Source organism: Lissotriton helveticus, chromosome 9, assembly GCF_964261635.1.
Source record: "Lissotriton helveticus chromosome 9, aLisHel1.1, whole genome shotgun sequence".
Taxonomy (NCBI): Eukaryota; Metazoa; Chordata; class Amphibia; order Caudata; family Salamandridae; genus Lissotriton; species Lissotriton helveticus.
The window spans coordinates 1,235,805,289-1,235,832,214 of NC_136070.1; the positions used below are offsets into that span (position 1 = coordinate 1,235,805,289).

Consider the following 26,926-nt stretch of genomic DNA (forward strand, 5'->3'; position numbering starts at 1 on the left):
TCGGCGGAGGAGGGCAGCACACAGCATTCATTTGCTGATAAGGCCTGTGTGGAGCAGAAACACATATGCATTTCCCCCGGAACAGAAAGCTCGCGCACACTCCATTTACAAACTGAAGGACAGGCTGGTCTGAGTAAGAACCCCGCGGCGGGAGGTCAGCGCCGCACAATGAATCTCATCTGATGGGAGCGGCGGCAAAGTGCAGGCGGCAGCAAAGTGCCTGGCGCGGGGCTTAAAAATAGAGCGCTGTGAAAGGTACTGGCAGCCGGGCCTGCGTGACCCCGGTTCACACCTGCGCTGGGCCCCGGGGATGCTAACCACGGGTGGGGGTTCAGGAGGGAGCAGCTGGGGGTGTTGGGGGGGCGGGGGGGCAGGTGTGGCCAGCTATGAAAAATAAACATTTTAATAACTCAAGAAATTTGATATGGATTCTTTACATTTCTCGGTTTAGTTTACTAATTATGGTACCGAAAGATGCAGTTTTAGACTTGCAGCTCACTTTACCCGTCCCACCGTCAACCCCTTTGACCTCCGCTGGGTCCGTCTCGTGGGCCCTGCCCCTACCAGTTCTGGGTGGCCCAAGCGCCCTCCCCCCCGTACTTTTAAGCCACCCACGAGGACCTGTTGACGAGGGGATAAGGTCCCACCCACTTCCAATGTCACCTCTCTCCAATGACTGCATCCTACAATCTTTAAACAGTGCCCACCTCTTGCCCTCCCCCAATAAAAGCGTCAAGAGCGGCTGAAATCTGGCTGACCAGTCCACAGGCGTGACGTCATTGACCCTAGAAAAAATCCTTTTCGTTAAACACACTTAAAGAAACACAAAATGGTTCTACATTTTCGATCTCACGGCTCCAAGGGCAACTTAACCTCTAGACGGACTGCTTGGCAGCAGGACAACGGACCAGCTTTGCTTGGAGTTTGGTATTTTTATTGACAAAGCGAGAACCCGGATCGTGTGTACATTACCCAGGAGAGGCCTTTCCTTCTGAGCCAACCAGAGCGACTAGTCACGAGTTCAGGGGGTCACAAGCATGCCAGGGGCGCTTCCCCAATTATAGCGCCGACATCCTAGAAACACACAGACTAGAAACAACGGGCCCCGTCAAAGCACTATGCCAAGTCACGCGGGCAGCGCCTTGAGGAGTCCCGTTTCACAGGGAGGCGCTATAAAGCCGTCTTCAGGGCCCAGGACAGCCGCACAGACACGCCAAGGGGAAGGAGGGTTTTTCACTGAGTGCAGCGGCCAGGGAGGCTGTGGGGGTATCCGATGGCGCAGGGCTCCCCAGGACTATCGGATATCTGCTGAAGCAGCACTCCCCCCGCCCCCCACCCCTCCCCAGCAGCGCCAGTTGTTTCTTGCAGCTCAACACAACCTCCCGGTGCGGCGTCATCACAATGGGGGCACTGCAAAGCAGCATTACCCAGAAGCCACTGCGGGGGCGCGTCATCGGCGGCTCGTACAAGTTTAACAAGCCAGTTGGCTGACTACCAGTTACAACTGCAGCCACACGGCCAGGGCCACTGGAAGTATGCGGCAGTGATGTGGCAGAGGACGACAAATTATGCGCCAGGGTTGCCCACATTATGTAGCATTTCATAGCACCCATTTGATTGGCAAATGCAGCAATACAAAGAAACGTGAGCAGTCAGCCTGTATGAAGGGCCATCCACCGTGCGGCAATACGCGACCACATTTTTTGTAACTTTTCATCAGTTTGCCCTATATTTTTTTTGTTACAGTCTGCATCAGGGCCGGAGTGGGAAGAAAAACCGGCCCTGACAAAGTGCTTTGCCAGCCCCCTCTCCCCCAGGGTTGGGGGGTGCGGGCGAGCTCTTTCCCGGGGCCAGTTTTCAGCCAATTTTGTTACAGGGCCGTTTTTGCAGTAACAAAAAACGCCCCCCAGGGGCTCAAACCCGGCCCCACCCGTGCGCGCACCGGGGGATTGCCCGGTGCCGGCTACGGCCAGTCGGGCCCTGGTCTGCATATGATGCAGCAGATGAATATATGACAACACAACCCACATTTTCATCCAGGTGTGGGTGGCGATTGAGAACATTTCTTTTTACATTATAGGTTTAATCGACTTACAGTACAGGGAATTAGGAGGTCTCTGCTGAATATGCGACTCCCAATACATTTAGTGCTACTTTTCAATTTGTTTTTTCCTCCCCCTCCCTTGTTTATCCCAGTACATGAGGAACCACTCGTGTTTATTACCTACTGGGTACCGTGAAGCCTGGTTGGTCTACAGTTCTGGGTAAGTCATATGCTAAGTCATTGTGCGATGGTCCAAGCAGACACCCTACTCGTATGCTAGGTCATTGTGCGATGGTCCAAGCAGACACCCTACTCGTATGCTAGGTCATTGTGCGATGGTCCAAGCAGACACCCTACTCATATGCTAAGTCATTGTGCGATGGTCCAAGCAGACACCCTACTCGTATGCTAGGTCACTATGCGATGGTCCAAGCAGACACCCTACTCTGCTAGGTCAATGTGTGATGGTCCAAGCGGACACCCTACTCGTATGCTAAGTCATTGTGCGATGGTCCAAGCAGACACCCTACTCATATGCTAGGTCACTGTGCGATGGTCCAAGCAGACACCCTACTCATATGCTAGGTTACTATGCGATGGTCCAAGCGGGCAACCTACTCGTATGCTAGGTCACTATGCGATGGTCCAAGCAGACACCCTGCTCATGTGCTAGGTCACTGTGCGATGGTCCAAGCGGACACCCTACTCATATGCTAGGTCACTGTGCGATGGTCCAAGCAGACACCCTACTTATGTGCTAGGTCACTATGCGATGGTCCAAGCAGACACCCTACTCATATGCTAAGTCACTGTGCGAGGGTCCAAGCAGACACCCTACTCATATGCTAAGTCACTGTGCGAGGGTCCAAGCAGACACCCTACTCGTATGCTAGTTCACTATGCGATGGTCCAAGCAGACACCCTGCTCATGTGCTAGGTCACTATGCGATGGACCAAGCAGACACCCTACTCATATGCTAGGTCACTATGCGATGGTGCAAGTAGACACCCTGCTCATGTGCTAGGTCACTGTGCGATGGTCCAAGCAGACAACTAATTATTGCTCTCCTGGGTAACAACGCAATTGTACATCACCTCCAGGACCTCTGCCGCCTACTGAAAGAACTATCCTCCGATGGTTACGCTCCTTATACGCCCCTACCCAGCGCTTAGGCTTCTCTAGATCCTCAAGTCTGGAGGGGGAGGGGTCTTCCGCCTCCACCACCACCTGAGCCCCCAAGGAAGGCTCACCTTGTGATGCAGTGGGGGCACTTTAAACTCCAGACTAGAAAGAGGCCTTCAGCTTACCAGCCTGGCCAGTCGTCAGGCACTCCTGCGCCCTCCTCCATCGCAGTTTAAAGTTTATACGTAAAAAACATCTAAACCTCACGTATTTCTTGGCGCTATAAACCTGCCGTTTAGGTACACCCAACTCAACGGGCCCCATTTTGTTGACCGCGGGCAGATCAGAGTGAGCAGACATCAGATCTTCCAACCTATGTGAGATCTCTGGGGTGGCACAATGGGCCATCAGACCCATTTCTAACCTCTATTCCAACCTTAAGCTATGTAAATGTAGTGTCCCCACCTAAGGGGGCCATAGGGGGGCCCACCCTTCCAAAAGAGGTATGGCTGTGATGTGGCACAGCATATATCCACCGTCCAACCTTAGCGCACTTCCATCAAGGTCTTCTTCCGCAGACGTAACTAGGGCTATCCAAATACCCCGGCCACGCGTCATCGTCGCCATCTCAAGAAACGGTAGAGAAGGGGCGGAGCCTGCAAACCTAGAAGCCTGGATCACCGTTTGTGTAGAGGTTAAAAAATCGTGTTGTGGGTGAAAGAAAATAAATCCTGCAAGGCAACATGATCTAAAGATCCCACTGCCTTCACTAAACTTAGGAGTCCTAGCTTCCAGGGCACAAGTCCCAAAAAAAAAAAAAAAGAAGTGGGGGGACGCTGACATCACAACAGGGAGGGACGTCACGAAAGGTGGCGTGCACCATTAGACTCATTGCCTCCTCTCGCTCACCCCTTAGGTGCGATTGAATCATAGAAGCCAGCGCGTGAGCAGCGTTCTGAATGGTCTCCAATCTCGCCCCAGAGAGGCCAAAGAGTGAATGTGTCGAGCTCCCGGTAAAATAAGTGGGGGGACGCCGTCCACCCGCGTGGTACCCAGACTCGAGCCCTGCTAGCTTCCCCTGCCCATCGTACACTTTTTGTGATTCTGGGCAAATTTCCGCATTTCCCCAGGCCTCCGTTTCAATATTGCCAACACTGGTACCATTCACAAGCATGGGGTAATGATGAATATATTGAATGTTTATTGTTTTGGTGGGGTGTACATGTGATCTGATGTTAATAGAGATATTCTTACGATTTGTAGATACTCCTGAAGAAGGTTTAAAAACCGAAATGCATTGAGTGAAGACATAATATCGTAACTGGTGGATGTTTTGATATACAAGATATATTCGTGTATAGGCCTGGATGGGCAATGCATTGGATTTAATCAACTTAAAAAGTACTATGAATTTCCCCTTTTGACGTGATGCCTTGTAAAAAACGACAAGATAAGACAAAAACGAAGGAAATAAAAAATGATGAAAATTTGATTACTACGGTGAATGAGTATTAATTTGGAAATACCAAAGTGTATAAGCTGTGCAACCCGCATGTGACCTGCTAACAAAGCGGGCCACTACCTAATGAACCATTCACAAGCCGCCTGAGTCGGACAACTGCCCGAGTGAAATCTGGAATGAAGGCATTAAAAGTCAACTAGATGCAGCAGGGAAGGGGGGGTGGGGGGGGGGGGGGGTTGATCTGAGGTTCTTGATAAGACCCAGTCAATTTGTAAGTCTTCCTGCTCGTCTCACAATTCAGGCATAGGCTTCGTGTTACTGCTTTCCATCAGAGCCGCAGTGTATAGTTCCTTCTGCGCCGGGTAAAGTGATCGCAGCGCCCCCACCGCCCCCTTCTCGGCGCTCCACTGGGAGAAATGAACTGACAGTAACACAATTGACTGGTTGGGACAATCCATCCACAGAATGTAGGAGACGGGTCAGTAGGTGACCCCCCCTCCCCCCCCCACACACACACAAAATGCCACCCTCCGTGATTGTAGGAACATCTGAAGCTCACCCCACCCGAATCTTACCGACCAAGCTATGCCCCTGGAAGCCCCCCTCACACCTTACCCAGTCAGAAGCCCTCATGCCCAGGCCTGGACTGACCGTTGCGGGCACCGGGCAATCCCCCGGTGCGCCGCAAGGGTGGGGGCCGGTTTTGGGCCACTGGGGGCCGTTTTTGTTACAGGGCCGTTTATATGCAGCATAGCTGTAAAATCGGCCCTGTAACAAAATCGGCCGAAAACCGGCCCCGGGAAAGATCTTGGTCGCACCCCTAACCTCCCCCGGGGGGCCGGCAGAGCATTTTGCCAGGGCCAGTTTTGGTTCCCAGTCCGGCCCTGCTCATGCCGGGGGCCTGCCACTCGTGCACAGTGCCAGAGGAAGGCTGTCGAGGGCCCGAGGTATAACCTATGATGTCATCCAAGGTCTATGGGTGGGTCGGAGGTAGAGGAAATGAAAATGGAGGGGACTTAAAACGGGGTCGGGGAAGGCAGGGTCTGACCAGATGTAATACAACAGCCGATATGGAAAGCGCGCAAATTGGCGGAGCGCGCCATTAGGAACCGCCACCCTGGGGTCCAAGCCCCGCCCACCTCTTGCGCAGGGGTAGTCAGATTGGCGACCGGGCAAGGCAGGGAGGGATCAAGTTCCCGCTATATAAAACTTTATAAATAAGTAAATAAATAAATAAAAGTGCTTCCGGGGCATTCAGTGACGTGTATCCGTCGGGGACCGGCAGTGGAAGGGGGCGATGGCTTTGGGGAGGGGGAGCGGCAGCCTATTTAAGGCATGGCGCCCGGGCTCTCGTCCTATCTTCCTGCAGCACCAGCCCCAGTCGCATCTCGTCCACAAGGGTTAGATCCCATTGGTTACTCGTCCCACTCATTCAGAATTGGGGCAGCGACTTTAGCAGCAAGAGCAGGCCTGTCAGTGGAAGAAGTGAAGCGGGTAGGGCGATGGTCTTCCTAACCTCTTTCTGTTTCCAGGAGAGCAGGTGGCAGTGCCACAGAGAGCGCCTCGCGGGAGAGCAGGTGGCAGTGCCACAGAGAGCGCCTCGCAGGAGAGCAGGTGGCAGTGCCACAGAGAGCGCCTCGCGGGAGAGCAGGTGGCAGTGCCACAGAGAGCGCCTCGCGGGAGAGCAGGTGGCAGTGCCACAGAGAGCGCCTCGCGGGAGAGCAGGTGGCAGTGCCACAGAGAGCGCCTCGCGGGAGAGCAGGTGGCAGTGCCACAGAGCGCCTCACAGGAGAGCAGGTGGCAGTGCCACAGAGAGCGCCTCGCAGGAGAGCAGGTGGCAGTGCCACAGAGAGCGCCTCGCAGGAGAGCAGGTGGCAGTGCCACAGAGAGCGCCTCGCAGGAGAGCAGGTGGCAGTGCCACAGAGAGCGCCGAGCAGGTGGCAGTGCCACAGAGAGCGCCAAGCAGATGGCAGTGCCACAGAGCGCCTCGCAGGAGAGCAAGTGGCGGTGCCACAGAGCGCCTTGTAGTTGGCAGTGCCACAGAGCGCCTCTCGCAGGAGGAACAGGTGGCAGTGCCACAGAGAGCTCCTCGCAGGTGGCAGTGCCACAGAGAGCGCCTCGCAGATGGCAGTGCCACAGAGCACCTCGCAGGAGAGCATGTGGCGGTGCCACAGAGCGCCTTGTAGGTGGCGGTGCCACAGAGCGCCTTGTAGGTGGCAGTGCCACAGTGCGCCTCTCGCAGGAGAAACAGGTGGCAGTGCCACAGAGAGCGCCTTGCAGCAGACAGTGCCACAGAGAGCGCCTCGCAGGAGAGCAGGCAGCAGTGCCGCAGAGCAGCTCGCAGGAGAGCAGGTGGCACAGAGAGTGTCTCGCAGGAGAGCAGGTGGCACAGAGAGCGCCTCGCAGGAGAGCAAGGGGCACAAAGAGCGCCTCGCAGGTGGCAGTGCCACAGAGAGCGCCTCGCAGCAGGAGCAGGCGCTAGTGCCACAGAGAGGGAACAAGGACAGCCTGGTGCGCCGGTGAGGGATCTGCCAGACAAAAAGCAATCATCGGGTTTTAGGGCTGAATAATTGGCGGTATCATCTCGCCCTCTCCTGCCGCATCGATTTCCTCCCACTCGCTGCCTCCGAAGCTCCGCCGCGCCACAGGCCTATTTAAAAACCTGCAATTTGTAGTTCAACAGCAGCCGAAAGATTCACTGCAATGTGATCTCAGACGCGGCTTGTCACTTCAGATCACCTATCGATCCGCGCCCCGCCCGCGCGTCCCCGACGCCTTCCCCGGGAAGAGTCGGGTTTCCTCCAGAATGCAATAACAGCGCTTTATTGCTCGGAGGGGTGGAGGGAGGCGGGACGATGAGTTGCTTCGATGCCCTGCTTCTCAGCACATTCACGCAGGGGGTATCCGTGCTGGGCTTCTCCGGAAGCTCACCAGGTGCGTGCGTCTTTATACGGGCTGCCAGGTGAGGTCTACAAGATGCTAAAGGCGCGCGTCGTCAGTCACTAGCCATTGTGGCTACTGAAATCTCACATGGCCACTAGATTTAGAAACACGGTTATCATTGCACTTGACAATGGATCATCGCGCAATAAACACAGCCCCACTCATGTACATCATAGCAGAAAAGGCCGCTTTATTTAGGACAGTTGAAGATTACCCAGTCGCATAACTATATACAGTATGACATCATGAAATAAATTGCATTATCCCCAAAAATCCCCCAAACTTTATTCCAACAATTCAATCAAAACTTCATATAATACACCCCATGTCATTGTAAACCCCAACTTCTCTCTTCCCCACCCCCCCGCATTCAGACATTCCCCTCCCCCCCACCCCTAGGAGTGGGAAAGACCGCGCCTGATTTATCCCCCCCAAAAAATACCATAAATGTCAACAAGAAAAAATTGGGAAACTTCAAGGCCGTCCTAAAGTGGCAAGCAACTCTATTAATTTTTTTTTAAATGTTATTATTTCTAAGGGAGGGTAGGGCAATGGGAAAAACAACGACGACACACCAGCGCACCTCCGTCGCAATTGTCCTCCCGCTAGCCTGCTGCCGATCCCTCCCCTGCCTAACCACCCACACCTGCCCCTCGCGCGGCCGCTTCATTTGCACTAAATAGCCCAGGTGGAGACCAGCTTGCGCCCTGCTCCACCTGGGTTCTTATTCTACCAAGAGCCCATGGAGAATTTTTTATTTTTTTAAAAGTGGTTTTAAGCAATTGAAGAGAGTTCGAACCCACCTCCCCGCATCCAAGCCGCCATATTGGCTGTACCCAAGATGGCGGAGAGGCTTCCCATTCTTACAACTCGAGGCGCTCGATTAAAGGAGGTACATATTCACAGGTGCACTACTACCTGAAACAAAAAGGCTAATCTGCTACTTTTATAGATTTCGTAAAAAAATTTTTTTGATTTGTTACTATACGTCCTGCATTCATCCAATGGTAATTTACTTCTCTTTAAGAAATTGAGAACGCTTGGAAACCAGCAGGCCGCTGCTGTATTAAACCCATGTAAAAGTAAAAAAAAAAAACAAAAAACAGAGCTAGGTAGGTACCTACGTATCCAAAAAGTGATGATGCAGCTAGAACAGCTGCAGGATATAGTGTGGTGACCTTTGGAAAGGAACTAGTCCCCGAGCAAGCTATTAAAAGATTTAATTTTTATAGTGTCCTTAAACAACAAAATCAAATTAAGGGCTGGCCAGATAGCTGTCCACGTGTCTGTGGGAATTACTGCTCCCTCTCTCGGGAACAGGACAATCCTTTCAGATGATTAAACAGTCACTGCAGCAATCAGCAAGGGCGGTCCCCCTGGGGGACGACAAGGGCCGTGTGACGGCATCTCCAGGAAGTCACAAGGACATGCGGCAACCACGCACCGGGCACTCCAGGGAAGGAGGAGACATGGGGCAACGGAGGAGGCGAGGGGGAACGGAGGAGGCGAGGGGCAACGGAGGAGGCGAGGGGCAACGGAGGAGGCGAGGGGCAACGGAGGAGGCGAGGGGCAACGGAGGAGGCGAGGGGGCAACGGAGGAGGCGAGGGGGCAACGGAGGAGGCGAGGGGCAACGGAGGAGGCGAGGGGGCAACGGAGGAGGCGAGGGGGCAACGGAGGAGGCGTGGGCCAACGGAGGAGGCGAGGTGGAGGAGGCGAGGGGCAACGGAGGAGGCGAGGGGGCAACGGAGGAGGCGAGGGGCAACGGAGGAGGCGAGGGGCAACGGAGGAGGCGAGGGGCAACGGAGGAGGCGAGGGGCAACGGAGGAGGCGAGGGGCAACGGAGGAGGCGAGGGGCAACGGAGGAGGCGAGGGGCAACGGAGGAGGCGCGGGGCAACGGAGGAGGCGAGGGGCAACGGAGGAGGCGAGGGGCAACGGAGGAGGCGAGGGGCAACGGAGGAGGCGAGGGGCAACGGAGGAGGCGAGGGGCGACAGAGGAGACGCGGGGCAACGGAGGAGACGCGGGGCGACAGAGGAGACGAGGGGCAACGGAGGAGACGAGGGGCAACAAACGAGACGAGGGGCAACAAAGGAGACTAGGGGCAACAAAGGAGACGAGGGGCAACAAAGGAGACGAGGGGCAACAAAGGAGACGAGGGCCACCTTTGTGCGTGCTGCGGGTAGGGAGACTGGACACAGAGGACGGTGGAGACCGGGATGGGAAAAGTATGAAGAGCACATCTGCAAAGGACATTACTCATATGCTCATAGTGCCTTCTTATGCAATGCAGGAGTAGACGGACAAGAGTGGCGCAGACTGAACCACAGCTGCATAGGAACTGAAATACTCGATCGCCACAATATTCACTAAGCGTGACACACAGCAATTTACATCTTCTGCGCCAGAGACAGCAAATGTGCTGCATTGAACTGGTCATTAAAAGGCGGCCATATTAATCAACGTATCCACACTGGTTCCCAGTGGGCTGAGGCCTGCAAAATGCAGTGACATTCGCCAATGCTCGTTGGAGCCAGCACAGTGCCAAATTAAGAACCCTGTAGGGTACAATCCTCAGGATAATCATGCTTTCTACATATCAGAGGGACACGCCTAGAGACGCCAAGATTCAGCAGACAATAGATTCTAAACCACTTCTTTTCTGGCCCAGGGATCCTTAGCGCACTGCCAACTGAAGTCAAACCTTTGCCTTCCCTCCCCGTGTTCAAGAGAATTGAAAACTGACCTTGTTTAAAATTCCATCCCACAGGAGCAAGCCCCTTCAAAATAACCTGCACCCTTTCAGAAAATTCTGCCAAGTCATGCTAAGCCGGCTTGATCGCCGCCAAACAGTCGTAGGAGCCCTATGACAACTGTACGGCGTAGAGTCGTCCATTTTCTGTTTGTTCAACAAGAGTCCCTTTTTTTCTTCCAATCGAGTTTCAGGCCACAATACAGCATGGAATCTGCTTTACTGGGGTTTTCCCAATTTATAAAGATCACAATAAATGGAGCCAAGAACACTGCCCACATCCCTTTGGATTTGTCAGCGGCATTCAAGATGGTTTCTCATTCTCTTCTTTTGCAAAGGCTTTCAGGGATGGGTATTTGCGGTCACACATTACAAAGATCTCAATCTTTTCTGAGTGATGGACATCAAACATGAACAATGTCTCGCTTTTAGTCAGTAACTTAAAGGCCCCAGTTTGATGTTCCTCTGGGATCTTCCTTTAGCCCTACTGTATTCCGTGTTACATGGCTCCATTGGAAAAGTGATAGAGACATTCGGAATTAAAGTAGTGTTGTACGCTGAAGACACGCAGTGGATTTTATCCATGCATAAAACCGCGGATAGCTCAGAATTTTCCTTCAAAATGAGTTTATCCAAGGCTATTGATTGGATGCAGCAGAGTTAAGGACATAGTGTACTGGAAGGTAAGAGTTTTTCTTTTAATATATTATTTGCACGCTTTAAAAAAATGATATATATTATTCGCGCGCCCACCCTCCCTCTCCCTGTAGATGCCAGCCGCCACTGATACTAACATTAACCACTCCCTACAGGGCACTTGTGGTGAAATTAAGGAAAACCCATAACCCGTAGCATGGCGGCAGCCCCACTGCACGATGAAATGACAAAGCAGTTGTCGTCCGGCCGGTGCAGTACAGCAACATGTACCCGTTCTCCGACGCCCCAGCAGTGCACGAGAGGTCAGTTCTTTCTAGCGACCTCAATGACGGGTAAGGATGAGTGACCACATCGACTACCCTGTCTCCACCATGAAACAGCACGGTGCAGAAGAAAGAAGCATTGCAACAATCACCGACACCCCAGGCGTCCATCATCACAACACCTTCAAGCTCGTTACAAGGCAGCGCAGAAAGGGATGAGGACTCCGCAGTACGCAGAGCCAACCCAGTGGCAAACATCTGCCGCCATCTTGATTTGAAGCCACGGATGCACGTGGCTGCCCTGGATAGGATGTGGCGGGAAAAAGACCAGCATGTGATACCGGGCATGTGACGTCAGTTCATCCCGCCATCTCCCTCTGTGGCTTCTGCTGCCGCTCACAAGTCCAATGGACTCAGGGCCTTGCGTCAACTTAGACTACCCGTCGCAGAGATTTCAGGCGCTCCCTGCGTGCAAAGAAAACGCAAATGCAGGCCCAGGGTGCTCAACGACCAATCATGACACAGTGAATCCCAACTCCACAAAACGTATAGTTCCTACAATACTTATAAACACAGAGAAAGTAGTAATGGACCTAGGTTAAGTGAAAAGTGACCGGGTGTAAGGCATGGACGGTATTGTTCATATAAGGTTATTATAATTGTGCAAGTTAGTAACTCTCAAAATGCAAAAGTGATTCTATAATCTAAATTTTAAAAACTATACAAATTAATTAAGTTATATCTGAGATGAGACTTTCTGGACTGCCACAGATGGCAATACTCTTTCAAAGTGTCCCACGATCACAGTGCAAGAGAAAACCGTCTACAGTGCACCAGGGAATGACATGGAAACACTACACAATACTTGCATTGTGTGTGCCACGGTGTCCACAGCTGTTCGTGTGCAGCAAATACACTCGCAAACAGTTCACAAGCTATAATTAAACAGTGTAAGACGCACAGTCCGCCGCAGCTGCCGTCTGCAACTGTTATTTATAACAGTCCCTTTAAACGGAGCTGCAGTCGGCTGGGTTTTCGCATCATGCTCTCTCTCATAAGAAGCATCCACAAGAAATAACATTTTTTTGGTTAAGGAATGCATCGAATTCCAGGGAGTGGTGCAGCAAAGGGAGAGACAAAATCCAACAGAAATGGACACACCCATTGGCAAAAGGCATTTAGCGACAGAGCGCTCAACCAAGCCACAGCCGGACCTGAAAACCGACATGCCCAAATGTTACCCTCTAAACAATCTGCTTATGTCAGCTACCAAAACACTCCAAAGTCAAGGTGCGGAGGTACAAAACCGTGGTGGGATGGACTGAGCACAACACACTCTGGCCATGTGTTATGAAAACTATTTCCTAATCAATTCGGCAACATCAACACATTTGTCTTTAAAAAAAAAATGTCTCAGATATCTGGATTTTTTTTAACAAAACCAAATAGATTTATATTTTAGCTTACTCTGACGAATAGGTTTTTCTCTGTACTGTATTATTGGAGGCATTATTTTTGTTGAGTAAGCGCCTTAAAGCCAGCTACCAACAGCAAACGTGCCGCTTCACGGATCCAATAACCCAGGTACTCAGATCATCCTATCCTGAGAGCATCAGCTTAAAAAAAACACTTCTAATCGCACAAGTTCCAAGTGCTGTGCAATTCCTGTCTTTCCAAGACACCCTCTCCCACTTCACAGAGAACTCCAAGCAGCGCTGGCACCTACAGGTAAACAATACATATATAACGGCTCTGAAGCAAACTCATTTACACATTTATCCTAAAAATCTGGCATGGCCCGTCCTACAATGACAACAGAGTTTGTAAACATGAATTTAATGTCTAGGCTGAGCAGGTAAATACAAAATAAACCAAATCCAGGCCAAGGGACCATGGCGCAATGGACTTTAAATCCACCATCACGTTCAAGAACAGTTCACTCTATCCACAGCAAGGTTGGGCACAGGCCATGTGCCAGGATACAGCAGACCCCCTAGTGTTACCCACATGGTTAGAGTCAGTGGTTACTAGGGTTTTGGACCGGTCACATTTTATTTGTCGTTTTTAATATTTGAAATAGACGTTTGAAATATGTTAACTTCCAGCACATGCGATTAATTTCCAGGCCCAACACAACACCGGACTTCGCAACAAGAGGATTTGAAGGGAGACACAAAACCCACCTCAAGTGCATAGAGTGTGAACACTGGTAAACCTACGCACCTTTAAAAAAATTCTCCTCTCCAGCTGATGCTCACCTATAAAGTACGCCTTATGAACATTCACCAGTACCACAGGCCGGATATACTGTCTCAGCGAGATAGGGGTATATGCAAAATTATAATCCCACCACCTTCACAATCCTTTGCACATAACATTTACAGTAGGAATTAGGTTTCATAAGAAGGCTTAAAAAAAATATCAAAAAACTCCCACAAAGAATTGATTTGTGCAAAACGTACTACTTTTCACCCGCTACTAATTTTATACTTCAAGAAAATTTGATGAAGTTTAATTTATAGATAAAAAAGGTGCATTTAAAAATAAGTAAAGAATTCCATAAATCAAATTGTGAATCTCTGAGAAAAATAATAATCAAGTGGGTCTAAAGGAATGTCAGTCAAAGGGAGAAAGTGGTCTCCGGGAGAGGGCTGGCGAACCAAATCTCCCACCAAGGTTATATATGGATGATGAGGTAGTTGTGACAAATGTACCTTTTTTGCAAATTCTCATGTTACTCTCAACTACAACTCCATTCTCAAGAGAACCAAGACCCCCTTCCCTCCCACATTCTGCGCTGTTTAAATCCAGCACGAGTTACGCAGACCAGGCGCCGACAGAAAGCAAGAGTCACTTCAACTGACATGCCTGAGGTTTTGTTCAATTTCCCACGCACATTTTTTTGCAGTTTCCCTTTCAGTTCTGCATAATGGTGGAAGCATTATAACTCACAATTCTCATATTGATTATTTAAACGCATTCACTGTGCTGCCAAGGAACCGTCTCAGGCCAACTTGCTTTTTAAGTGCCTTTTTTTAAACCCTCGAGGAGCCAAAAAAAAAGAAACATTTAAATTACAAAAAAAACACCAAAACAGGCACTACTTTTAGAAATTAACACAGCTCATACACACCAGCAAAATCAGCGCTGAAACTGTAGCAAGAACTTGAACACAAGCAGACCTGACTTAGCAAACTGCACGAGGTAACAAATCACCCAAGCTGCGAATCAACAACCATTGTCAGTTGCAAAGGACAGACGGCATCCTGGACAAGAGGCAGCCAAGACTGGCTAACACAAGTGCCTGTGGTCCCAACAGCAAAACACCACAAGGGCTTCAGAACCCATACAGGACAGAGACCAGTCTCGAATCTTGGGCAAAGGCATAGGAGTAAGATTCTGCATTCATAAAGACTGCGTAAGTGCTCCAGAGGGCACGGCACCTCTCAGTAGAACAAACGTCCTACAGATGCCTCCAATACGGCTCAAGACGACAAACGGCCATTTCTCATATTAAAAAACTATTGAAAAAAATATGCTGACACTATAGCTCACATGACAGTGAAACTATTCATTAATCAACCTAATGAAAAGCCTTAGGCAACTGAAGCAATTTAAGCGCAACAAAACTAGGCACAATATATGTAGCTGAGAATAAGCATTATTTAATAAAAATGACACTTCTAAAATCAGCTCTGGGCCCTGGATAAGGCAAACGGTCTTACATCACCACCAATGCATTATGCACTGAAAAAGTATTTTTTTGAAACTGGTCATTTCTGGCGTCTTTCCTTTTATTTCGGTTTTAACCTTTGCATTATTTAGGTGGAGCACTGTTTCCTCAATGCTTTGGTGGAGATGCTTTTAAATCAATGTAGTCAAATTAAACCACCAACAATGTAAGCAAATGCCAAACAACTGTCGAACTGGGGAAAATCGCAGGTGCAAAATCAATTAGCAATAAGACTTGACTTTGTATCTTCCATGTGTTCAGAAATCTTAACACAAACTGCAAAAAGGCTGTTCACATCAGAAACCACGTGCTCCCAAAACAGGTAATCACTCTTCGTAGATGAAGTCCCACCTCAGTTAACTCACTCAAAAGTCTCTAACCCTGTCCCACCTCCCCACCTTCAGCATGCACAAGATAACTCGAAAAAGAAACACAACAGTCTTGTGAGCACCCTGGCATCACAACAGCAGGTTACTGGCACCACCCTCCTCTTTCAGACCTCCTGAACAGGCAGGAGTAAGACCTTCTCCCCAACACACCACTCCCATGGTCTCCTACCTTCTTGATCTTGCCGCTCCTCGTGCCGGCGAAGACGACGGTGTGTCCCCGGTAGTCGTAGGCTGCCACGGAGGTCATGCCATCCTCCTTGTCCAAGAACAGCGGCATCCCGTCGATTGTGACCGTGCCACCCAAGGGTTGGTTGAAATCCTGCCCACAAAAGTTGCTGTCTATCTGTAGGGGCTGTGAGGAGAGAGAGGAAAATCAATGAAGCCAACTGCTGACCAATGGATCAATCACAGGGTTGAGGGATCTTACAATCAAGTGTACAGGCAGCAAAGACCAGCAAAACAATCAGTGAACAGGAAAATTATAATGATTGTTCAAGACAACAATTTTATCTACACTGGACTTAAGACATCTAATTCTGGGGAAACACTTCATGTTTTTCATCTTCGAGCTTTGCTTCTGTATGCTCTTGCTGCTACAATGCTGCTTTGGATACTGGAAAAGCACTATTTTGTTTAGGTCTGGCCATACATAACCTTAGCGGTCCTTCGCCTCATGTAATTAAAAAAACTTATTACAAATACGTACATATACATTCAAAGAGGGAGATCCACGTTTATTGCCTTGCGACCTCACGGCAACACTTTGACATTCAAAATTACTACTTTTCAACCCTTTCTAAAAATATTTAGGGAATGTATAACTTTCCAGATTTTAAAGTAAAAAAGGTTTCTAGCTCAAATGGATTAAACGTTACTGAAAATGAAGCAACATGTGTTGCAGTGCAGTGGAAGGCCCTAAACTGGAAGTAGATTGGTCACGTTTTAGGAGCTTATGTTGCAAAATGTGCCTTTTCTTTCCACATTATTTAGTTAATTACCGCATAATTTGGTCAACTCCTGCTGTAAAAATCCAGTGGCTCTGGTTAAAAGGCTTTGCTAAGGATGGCGCATGTAGTCAAGTGGGGGAGCCGAGATTTGAACTCTGGTTTGCTACTTCTGCAGTCTGAAACTTTGCCGCACAAACCACATCTTGCTCTATCCTGCAGTTACTTAACCTTTCTCCATGAACCTGGGCTTCTAACAGACTATCTGCACTTTACTGGATAAGTGCCACTTTATCACGCATGAACTATCACAACATAACATTAGTCAAGTATGCAAATACCACACAATTATTTGCCGCCTTTTGAACAATAAACGCACAATGCAGCTAGTTGTTGTGCATAGTATGTGCTTACAGTTTACACACAGCCACATACAATTCAATTATGCAAACTTTATGCTCCCGTAAACATTTCCCTGCAGCTTCAAAATCTGTATTTCACTGGTCATGTGTCACCACTGCAAAGGATTCCAAGCCACTGATAAAAATGAAATTAAACGGAAGTCATGAGACCATACCGTTAGCGGGTGACAAATATTGTATTACTATTATACCGCTTTGTGGTGCAGTCAGTTGCTAGATCAAGGGTTCTCGTGATTTACTCACGTCACCAGATCCCCTCAATAGCATGATACATTTATGTATGCAGGAATGTACATTTTTATTTGCTGGAAATAAACAAACCCGGAAGAGCACACTCAAAATGGCTGCCACTTTTCAGCCACGTGATCCAACTCAGAGGGTGCGGGTCACCCTAATTAATTATACGGGGGTTCTTTTCTGCTGCCTCACAGGCTTGGAAAGGGAGGAGGCGGCGCAGGTGCGCGTCAAGGTTTGCGCAGAGGGTCAGGGACGCGCTGCACGCGGCGCCACCTCGCCCAAGGCCCAGGGGGGCCCGGCTGAGCCGGGTGATGGATGGGCCCATCACTTGGCAGCCTCCGAGCCCAGAAAGAGCGGGAAACAATGTACTGCAGCTCCTCTGGCATGCCCGGCACGGCCCCGGCTCACTCGAGCCGCCTCCATCTTCCAGCACAGGACACAAATATTAAAAGGACAAAGAGCAAAGGCAGGCGCCCAGAAGCAGAAGCAAGCGCCTAATGCGTCCCGACAGCAGCCGTGGCCTCGGCGCACCCAGGATAAGCCCCTTGCAGCAAAAAAATCGAGTCCATCCATAGAAATGAAGCGGTCAGCAAACCGTGACCACAGCTGGGCACTGCAGGACTGTCACCGCATAAAAAATAGTCCCTGCCGGGCACAGTTGAAAGGTGTCTGGGGTGTGGGAAGGGTCCCTTCGGTCCTCGTACAAGTCAGAGTAATGGACCTTCTTGACTCCTCCAGCGGGAAGCAAAACTATCCACAATTTTTGGTTCCACAGCAAGCGCAGGACTGGTGCATACATGCCAACATTTTAGGACAGGGACGTGGGAGATTTAAAATAAAAAATCGTGAGAATGAAAATTCCCCATTGACTTCTATTGTAGAAAATTCAATTTCAGGCGTGAGACAGCTAAAATAAAGCCATTTTTGACTTGAAAAATCAGTAATCTCCTGCCTGAACGGAGTCTATTGGACTGTATGCTACTGTGAGCTCCGGCCCAACTTCGCGCAGAACACTAGTTCGGAGCAGATGGTGGTGAAATTTAATTCTGATTTGATGTATTGCTATTGTACTATATATGTATTTTCTTTTTTTTAAATAAGCAATAAAGATATGTGAACTAAAAAATATTTACCACACCGGTAAGTGGTGGTATTCACAGACTGAAAACATAGTTTACAACGCGGTGTTTACACCCCACGACCTTTACCTCGCAGCCATTACAACGCAAGTCATTACTACGACTTGCGCAGGATGGCGCTCTTGGTTAAGGACTAGTGCGATTTTCTATTACAACACCTTCCCTACTGTTACGTGGGCTGGAGTTGAAATAGAAAATCATATTAATCCTCAATCCAACGCAAGTCGTTGTAACACTCGATAAACATACGATCCTCAGCGGAAAAGACAAGCATAACAGACAGATTTGTGCCTGTTGTAATGGTGGTTTTGTGGAATGATTGAATCTTAATAAAGAGAACTGCGTTGATGCGTCCCTAAAACACAGAACAAGACATCATGTCTTCATAGGGCTGCAGAACAAAGGGATTGGTGTGACATTTACAAGGGTCCCATCGGCCAATTCAGCTCCTGAGGCAGCATTATTCGGTGTCAAATCCGCAGCTGCCGGGGCCACTTTCGGTTATGGGAACCTGTACTTTATGGGAGGGGTGACACAGCCAATGGGCGGGGTAAAGCAGCCAAGGGGTGGGACGACGTAGCCAAGGGGCGGGACGACACAGCGAACCCAGTTAATACAACCATTGGGTAAGACAATGGGAGGGGCTCGCATTGTCAGCTGCAAGCCAGACCTACTGCTTTTACAAAGCTACTCAGCCCACTAATTATGTATTTCAGCAGTGGACCAATGGGGAGATACATTTGGAACAGTGTTTCTCAAACTGTGGGTCATGTGGTGACCTGCTGGTCACTGGTCTAGTCTTTCAGTTGTTCCAGCCACTCCCAGAGGGCTGGCTTACACCCCACCCCAGACTCATCCAACACAGGAGTCACAGGACATGTGACCCTGTTAATAAAAGGGGCCGGGCGCACGTGCCACTGGGTCAGTTCTACAGACTATATTCCAGTGTCTGTGTACGGCTTATTACTGCATGGGCGCCTAGGGCCCCAACGCATTACAGGTCGCAATAGTCCTAGTGATAAAGAAGAGTGCACCAGCCTATGTGTGCCGCTCTCTCAGCAGCCTGCTCCAGCCCATGTGTGCCGCTCTCTCAGCAGCCTGCTCCAGCCCATGTGTGCCGCTCTCTCAGCAGCCTGCTCCAGCCCATGTGTGCCGCTCTCTCAGCAGGCTGCTCCAGCCCATGTGTGCCGCTCTCTCAGCAGCATGCTCCAGCCCATGTGTGCCACTCTCTCAGCAGGCTGCTCCAGCCCATGTGTGCCGCTCTCAGCAGCATGCTCCAGCCCATGTGTGCCACTCTCTCAGCAGCCTGCTCCAGCCCATGTGTGCCGCTCTCAGCAGCCTGCTCCTGCCCATGTGTGCCGCTCTCTCAGCAGCCTGCTCCAGCCCATGTGTGCCGCTCTCAGCAGCATGCTCCAGCCCATGTGTGCCGCTCTCTCAGCAGCCTGCTGCAGCCCTTGTGTGTCGCTCTCTCAGCAGCCTGCTCCAGCCCATGTGTGCCGCTCTCAGCAGCATGCTCCAGCCCATGTGTGCCGCTCTCTCAGCAGCCTGCTGCAGCCCTTGTGTGTCGCTCTCTCAGCAGCCTGCTCCAGCCCATGTGTGCCGCTCTCAGCAGCATGCTCCAGCCCATGTGTGCCGCTCTCTCAGCAGCCTGCTGCAGCCCTTGTGTGTCGCTCTCTCAGCAGCCTGCTGCAGCCCTTGTGTGTCGCTCTCTCAGCAGCCTGCTCCAGCCCATGTGTGTGCCGCTCTCAGCAGCCTGCTCCTGCCCATGTGCGTCGCTCTCTCAGCAGCCTGCTCCAGCCCATGTGTGTCGCTCTCTCAGCAGCCTGCTCCAGCCCATGTGTGCCGCTCTGAGCAACCTGCTCCAGCCCATGTGTGCCGCTCGCTCAGCAGCCGGCACCAGCCCATGTATGCCGGTCTCCCAGCAGCCTGCTCCAGCCCATGTGTGTCGCTCTCTCAGCAGCCTGCTCCAGCCCATATGTGTCGCTCTCTCAGCAGCCTGCTCCAGCCCATATGTGTCGCTCTCTCAGCAGCCTGCTCCAGCCCATATGTGCCGCTCTCTCAGCAGCCTGCTCCAGCCCATATGTGTCGCTCTCTCAGCAGCCTGCTCCAGCCCATGTGTGCCGCTCTGAGCAACCTGCTCCAGCCCATGTGTCGCTCTCTCAGCAGCCTGCTCCAGCCCATGTGCGTCGCTCTCTTAGCAGCCTGCTCCAGCCCATGTGTGTCGCTCTCTCAGCAGCCTGCTCCAGCCCATGTGTGTCGCTCTCTCAGCAGCCTGCTCCAGCCCATATGTGCCGCTCTCTCAGCAGCCTGCTCCAGCCCATATGTGTCGCTCTCTCAGCAGCCTGCTCCAGCCCATGTGTGCCGCTCTCTCAGCAGCCTGCACCAGCCCATGTGTGCCACTCTCTCAGCAGCATGCTCCAGCCCATGTGTGTCACTCTCTCAGCTGCAGGCTCCGGCCCATGTGTGCCGCTCTCTCAGCAGCCGGCACCAGCCCATGTATGCCGGTCTCCCAGCAGCCTGCACCAGTCCATGTGTGTCGCTCTCTCAGCAGCCTGCTCCAGCCCATGTGTGTCGCTCTCAGCAGCCTGCTCCAGCCCATGTGTGCCGCTCTCTCAGCAGCCGGCACCAGCCCATGTATGCCGGTCTCTCAGCAGCCTGCTCCAGCCCATGTATGCCGGTCTCCCAGCAGCCTGCACCAGTCCATGTGTGCCGCTCTCTCAGCAGCCGGCACCAGCCCATGTATGCCGGTCTCCCAGCAGCCTGCACCAGTCCATGTGTGTCGCTCTCTCAGCAGCCTGCTCCAGCCCATGTGTGTCGCTCTCAGCAGCCTGCTCCAGCCCATGTGTGCCGCTCTCTCAGCAGCCTGCTCCAGCCCATGTGTGTCGCTCTCTCAGCAGCCTGCTCCAGCCCACGTGTCGCTCTCAGCAGCCTGTTCCAGCCCATGTGTGTCGCTCTCTCAGCAGCCTGCTCCAGCCCATGTGTGCCGCTCTCAGCAGCCTGTTCCAGCCCATGTGTGTCGCTCTCTCAGCAGCCTGCTCCAGCCCATGTGTGCCGCTCTCAGCAGCCTGCTCCAGCCCATGTGTGTCGCTCTCTCAGCAGCCTGCTCCAGCCCATGTGTGTCGCTCTCTCAGCAGCCTGCTCCAGCCCATGTGTGTCGCTCTCTCAGCAGCCTGCTCCAGCCCATGTGTGTCGCTCTCTCAGCAGCCTGCTCCAGCCCATGTGTGTCGCTCTCTCAGCAGCCTGCTCCAGCCCATGTGTGCCGCTCTCAGCAGCCTGCTCCAGCCCATGTGTGCCGCTCTCAGCAGCCTGCTCCAGCCCATGTGTGCCGCTCTCTCAGCAGTATGCTCCAGCCCATGTGTGCTGCTCTCTCAGCAGCCTGCACCAGGTGGAGAGAGCCACCCTCTCAGCTGTGTACATGCCTTCTTTAGTATCTGCACTGAGATAAAAAAAACTCAACTCTGGCGCAGTTTGAAGTCTCTGTGGCATTTACATGGTGATAATGCCAATGTCAAATGTTTATAGAAGAGAAAAACTACGTTTGTGGCTTCAAACCAAACCCGAGCAACATACGTAAAACATCCAGAAACCTTGCCAGCAAACTTCCGGTAACTGGTTAGATTTCTTTCACTCCCATGAACATACCAGCCAATGCCACCACACCCGGCAAACCTGATGTGGCCGCAAGAAGCAGAAAAGTAAGGTTTACATGCTTGTAAAATTGGTTACTTATGTCTTTGTGGAAAGCGAGGCGTGCTAACTTCAAATTACATTCTTTTATTGAAAAAATATGTGGTCTCAAGAGGTACGTACGTACTTATGGGCATTTCCAGAGTGTGGACAGCCACAGACCAATGGAGAGAAGCACAGACGAGGGGATGCAGAAAGGTCTAGGGACATCACCATGGTGATGATAGCCATAGGGGCATTATCGGCTGGACCCATCAGGTCAAGGGTTCCAAACTCCTGGGTGCACAGTTGCTTGGAGAAAGGGGCCTTTGGTTCTCATTCGAACCCAAGATGGATTCCTGCGGTGCATGCTAGAAAAAGCAAAGGAGCTCCCCTTACAAGCAGATAAAGACTACTTCAACTCAATTGTCATGCTGGCTCTCATAGGCCACCATTAGCATGAGCGTCGGGATCCCCAACCTTTTCTGTACTGAGAGCTACTTATGTTCAACGAAACACATTGACAGCTACTAATATTAGTTCTCTATAATTTCATTTTTAATATCTATATTAATTTAACCAAGCAAAAGCATTCTAATTTAATAAGCTGGGCTGCACACAGGTGAGCTATTCAGAGGTAGCCGGAGAGCTACAGTAGCTCACAAGCTACTGGTTGACGACCCCTAGGGACAGAACTTATTAACCATTGTTGCCAAGTCATAAAGGAATTACAGGTTGCTCTGGCCGGGCCCTCTTGAGCTGGCCATAGCAGTGCTGGAGAGCAAAGAAGGGAGCTTCTGGAGGGGAAGGAAGGCACAGAGTGGTGGGTGTAGGTGGCAAGAGGCCACTTTTTTGTTTTTTAATTGGGTCAAGGAAGAGAGGACATGTTATGTATTCCACCCCTGCCCCCACTTACTCCTCTGCCCCATTCCAGTTGAAAGCAATGGCAGCTGATTTTGGTGGCCATATATAACATAGTTGTATGTGGGTAAACATTGTAATATGGGGATTTTTTTGCCCTCAGGGTTCTGAGTCACAGACACCCGAGCTCGCAATCGTTGCCTCTTTGAAGCCCTTGGTGAAAACTATCCTCATAATGCCCGGTTACCCATCTACGGTTCTATATGTTCATCACCCTAGTCTACAATCCGGCTGCCCCCTGTCCCTGTCAAGTCCAGAGTCCTCACCGAAGCAGCTGTGAAAACCACAAACCACTACAGTCTCCTAAAAACTGCACAGGACTGCAGGCAAGGAGGAACTCAACACTACTTCAAGCCGACCAGCCCCTTCAAGCCGCAGGTGGCAGGGTCACAAACCAGGGCCAATTCCAGACTCACGAGGACCACCAATGACATCCAAGCTTGCATTGAGAACCTGGAGGGCCAACCACAGCAGCTCACAGAACTCACCCATCACCCTTGCCTCTTAGGACAGCCAAAGAAAGGCAACCATGGGTCTACCTGCAGCTGTGAAGGTCCATCAGCTGGGACACAACACAGTTGTGTAGCGCTATATGAATACCCCATTCAAGATGAGAATTTATGTCGCAGTGCATAAGTTGTAGTTTGTACCTTTATGCAGATTCTCTACTGATCCGCTTTATAAAGCTCAGCAAATCGCTCTTTACGGTCTCATGGTGGGGTGGCTGTTGGGTTCATGGTTCTCCATTCTGAAACCTCGTAGATTCCGGAAGGAAAAAACATAAACGCTCCTTTTCAGGAATGGCACCCAGGATTTGGAATTCACTCCCTCCAGAAACCAGGCTTATCTCCACTACATTTTTTAAGAAAGAAGTAAAAGCTATCCTCATGGCTAAATTTACCTGAACTTTTACTTTGGAACTATTTGAGACTGCACCTATTTGTACTATTCGTTTTTCCGATTGTCGATTTGTATTGGTTTAGCGATTGACTGCTCCCCCATGTACCTACCCTATTTTGCTACTCATTTATTACCTACAACTATTCTTTGCTCAAGTCTGATAATCACTCGTTTTCTTACCCCTTGTTTTTGTAAAGCGCTCTGATATCTGCAAAGATCTTGTTCGCGCTATATAAAACTTTCTAAATAAATAAATTCATAAGCGCACACGCATGGCGAGGCAGCCTCTCTCCCCGGATGACTGGACACAGTTTGAGAAGACACCACACACTGTGGCACCCAGGCCATGTAATAGACAAAGCACTGGCAACTCAAAGGCACTGAACCCTGTACCACACCAACATACCTCCTAGAAGCATTCATACAAACATATCACACCACAACAACAATGCAGCTCAGCTAAACAGCTTCCTAGGGATGCAGAAAGCAGGCTGCATCGGACCAGTGGTAGACAGTCACCCAGGTGAAGCGAGCAAACAACGGCCTTCAGCACACCACCTACACACTATGGAGATCTTTAGCACGACCCAACTCATTATACTTTCACACTAGCCAACAAGAACCATCACAAAACCGGACACTTGATCAATCTCCACCAAATCAAGCCAATCACGCATGCGTAAGCGACTGACGGAAACCAGGCGACCATATGAAGAAAGTGTCCAAACTACAGAAGCACAAAGGTGCCCTAGTACCTGTTGATAGTACTTTACAAAGGTTAAGGACCACCCAAAAAAAGGCTCATTGACTAACTTCTGTTAAGGTGTGCAAAGACACGAGTCAAATCATCAATCTAAACCCTCTGCTATGCCTTTCACCGTCTACACTGGCAGAAAGTACCACATGGCGGCCTTCGTCCAACCCCAAATACCTAAACCCATTCCCAAAGGCAGGTTGAAGGTCAACTTTAACACATTCATCTGGTTTAGCCAGGCCCACCTCCCACATGCCACGGTAATAGTGCCCAACTGCCAGCCACCTGGCATGGGGTGCCCAATTGCCAGCCACCTGGCATAGGGGTGTCCAACTGCCAGCCACCTGGCATGGGGTGCCCAATTGCCAGCCACCTGGCATAGGGGTGTCCAACTGCCAGCCACCTGGCATGGGGTGCCCAATTGCCAGCCACCTGCTTGGCAGACCAGTGCCCACTGGACACCCCTCTGGCACAGCCGTGCCCACATTCCATGCCCGAGTCAGCAGTTACCACCGACCTTGCCTAGGGGCGCCATGTGTACCACCCTTAGGTGTATACAGCATATACACTGTGGTGGACAATATAGTTAACGAGCCAAACCCCATGGTGAAAAGAAACCGCAAACAATGTAAAGGACAGCCCTAGTTATGCTCTTCAGAGTGTCATTAATAAATACCTGGCGAAGGAGGTCAGAGGGCATCTTTGCATTCAGCTGCACAAACTCGCTACTGACACACCCATTAAAGTCTTTTATAAATTAAGAAGTGTTAAGTGTTGTTTCCACTTCCTCAAAATCTAGCAAGGACAGATGCAGTGGAAAAAAACGTTATCGATTATCCATAATCCTGAGGATCAGGCTTCTCATTCAAAACGGCAACAATCCATGGTGCAGAAGAGCTTGCTCAGTGGGTCAAGTGCTTACTGCAGAGATCTTTCTGTAAACTGGAGGGCAGAAACTAGAACACAGTGCAAGAATATCCTTCAGAGGCCGATAAATGACGCCCAGTGAGTTTGGCAGGAACTCTTTTTGAACACTAGGGTGCGCTGTGCGATATATCAAGTGCATCAATAAGCTACTTATGGACTTGTATGACGTCAATGTGTAAATGTGCAAGAGGCTACCTTTTGGTAAATCCTGCACATCCTTTTAGGTGGTACCCTGCTGCGACTGGCGTGCCAAATAGGATGCAAGAGTATCAGATTCACGTTTGGAATAAAAATAAAAGCAAAAACTAAGTTGATAGAGCAGAATTAGCGCCAGACCACATTTGGTCTTAAACCAGGGCTGAGCTCTGCCCCTTGTTGCAGAGAAAGTCACTCCCAGTGAAGCCAACAGCACCCTTTAAGTGATCTTTATTCTTTTTTTAAAGTACATTAAAAACGTTTTGTGCCACTTTCTAGGTATTAAACCCCAATTAGTGTAGGCCAATAAATAAAACGCCATGTCACACGGTGGACTGCACCTACATAGGGTCTTGTCAGAGGTTTTGTTAATTAATAGATAATTTACTATTTGAAATATGTAATACAAATTTCAAGATGTTTAGTCTATTGTCAAGGATGGGTAACCATGGTGATGTTCGTTTCTGCTGAGGGAATTTTTTGGCAGTCAGAGATTAGTAAGCCTTCCAAAAAGCCGCCCAACCACACTCAAATAACGCAATCACCGCGACAAATGATTGGAGTCCACGTAAATACACAAACATTCCAAAGGGAGTACTTAAACGCAAAGTTTGCAAGTACAGTGCAAATTGTTTAGATCTTTAAAAATTAGGAAAATCTTTATTTTCTCAGAATGGAAACCTCCGCGCCCTCTGAGCAGGTGGCGCGCGCCTGATTTCCAAATGTGGCGCAGCTGCGGCTTTCGAGGTTTTCCGTCTGTTGTAGCGATGACGCTAAAACTCGTGATCAAAACATAAGCTGCCTCAACAGATCCTCCGCACACAGCCCCGCCAAAGCATGCTAAAATGTGGCACTCCCAATATGGGCTGTATCAAAACAGCTTTCGGCACGTACGCAGTGCAATGAACACGCAGAGGTCCTACATGGCGTGTCGGCTGAAGCGGAAGGATGGAAAGTGGGATTACGTCAAAGCTTCTCTTGGAGGACACGGCAACAACAAAACACTTTAATAAAAAACTCAGTCCAGGTACTACAAATGAAATACCCAATTTCCCCAGCAAGACTAAATCAGCTAGTCACCATGTGCGTCAGACTCGGATCTCTTACTACATAAAGGAATGTTTACAAACAATAAGTTAGCAAATAAAAATCTGCATAACACATTGCAGACAGACACTAGACAAGGCCCTCACCGTTGCACGATGCTTGGTTTGCTCAACTGGCCGGAGCCCAGTGAGAGAAAGAAAAGTACAAGAAATGCAGGCGAGTTCTGGGTTCAAGACATTCCGCTATAATGCTGCTAAGCGTGCACCACAGCCAGGACTTAACTTGTGAAAATCTATATATATGTATATGCGGCATACTCAGTTTCAATAAATGAGTTGCACAGAACTGGTCCGTGTCCGAGGTATCCTTGCAGCGCTGCGAGAGGCTGGCATTGGGACGAGGAAAACCGTT

General features: G+C 50.3%; 1 protein-coding gene across 2 annotated transcripts in view; it reads right to left on the minus strand.

The window, feature by feature from the left end:
- The window catches only part of PLXNA1 (plexin A1), a 589,805-nt gene that overhangs the window by 430,754 nt on the left and 132,125 nt on the right, over positions 1-26,926 (minus strand). For both annotated transcript variants that reach the window (XM_078661729.1, XM_078661728.1), the window contains exon 3: positions 15,533-15,715. In XM_078661729.1, the coding sequence (XP_078517855.1) occupies positions 15,533-15,715 (183 nt within the window). The remainder of the gene's footprint in view (positions 1-15,532; positions 15,716-26,926) is intronic.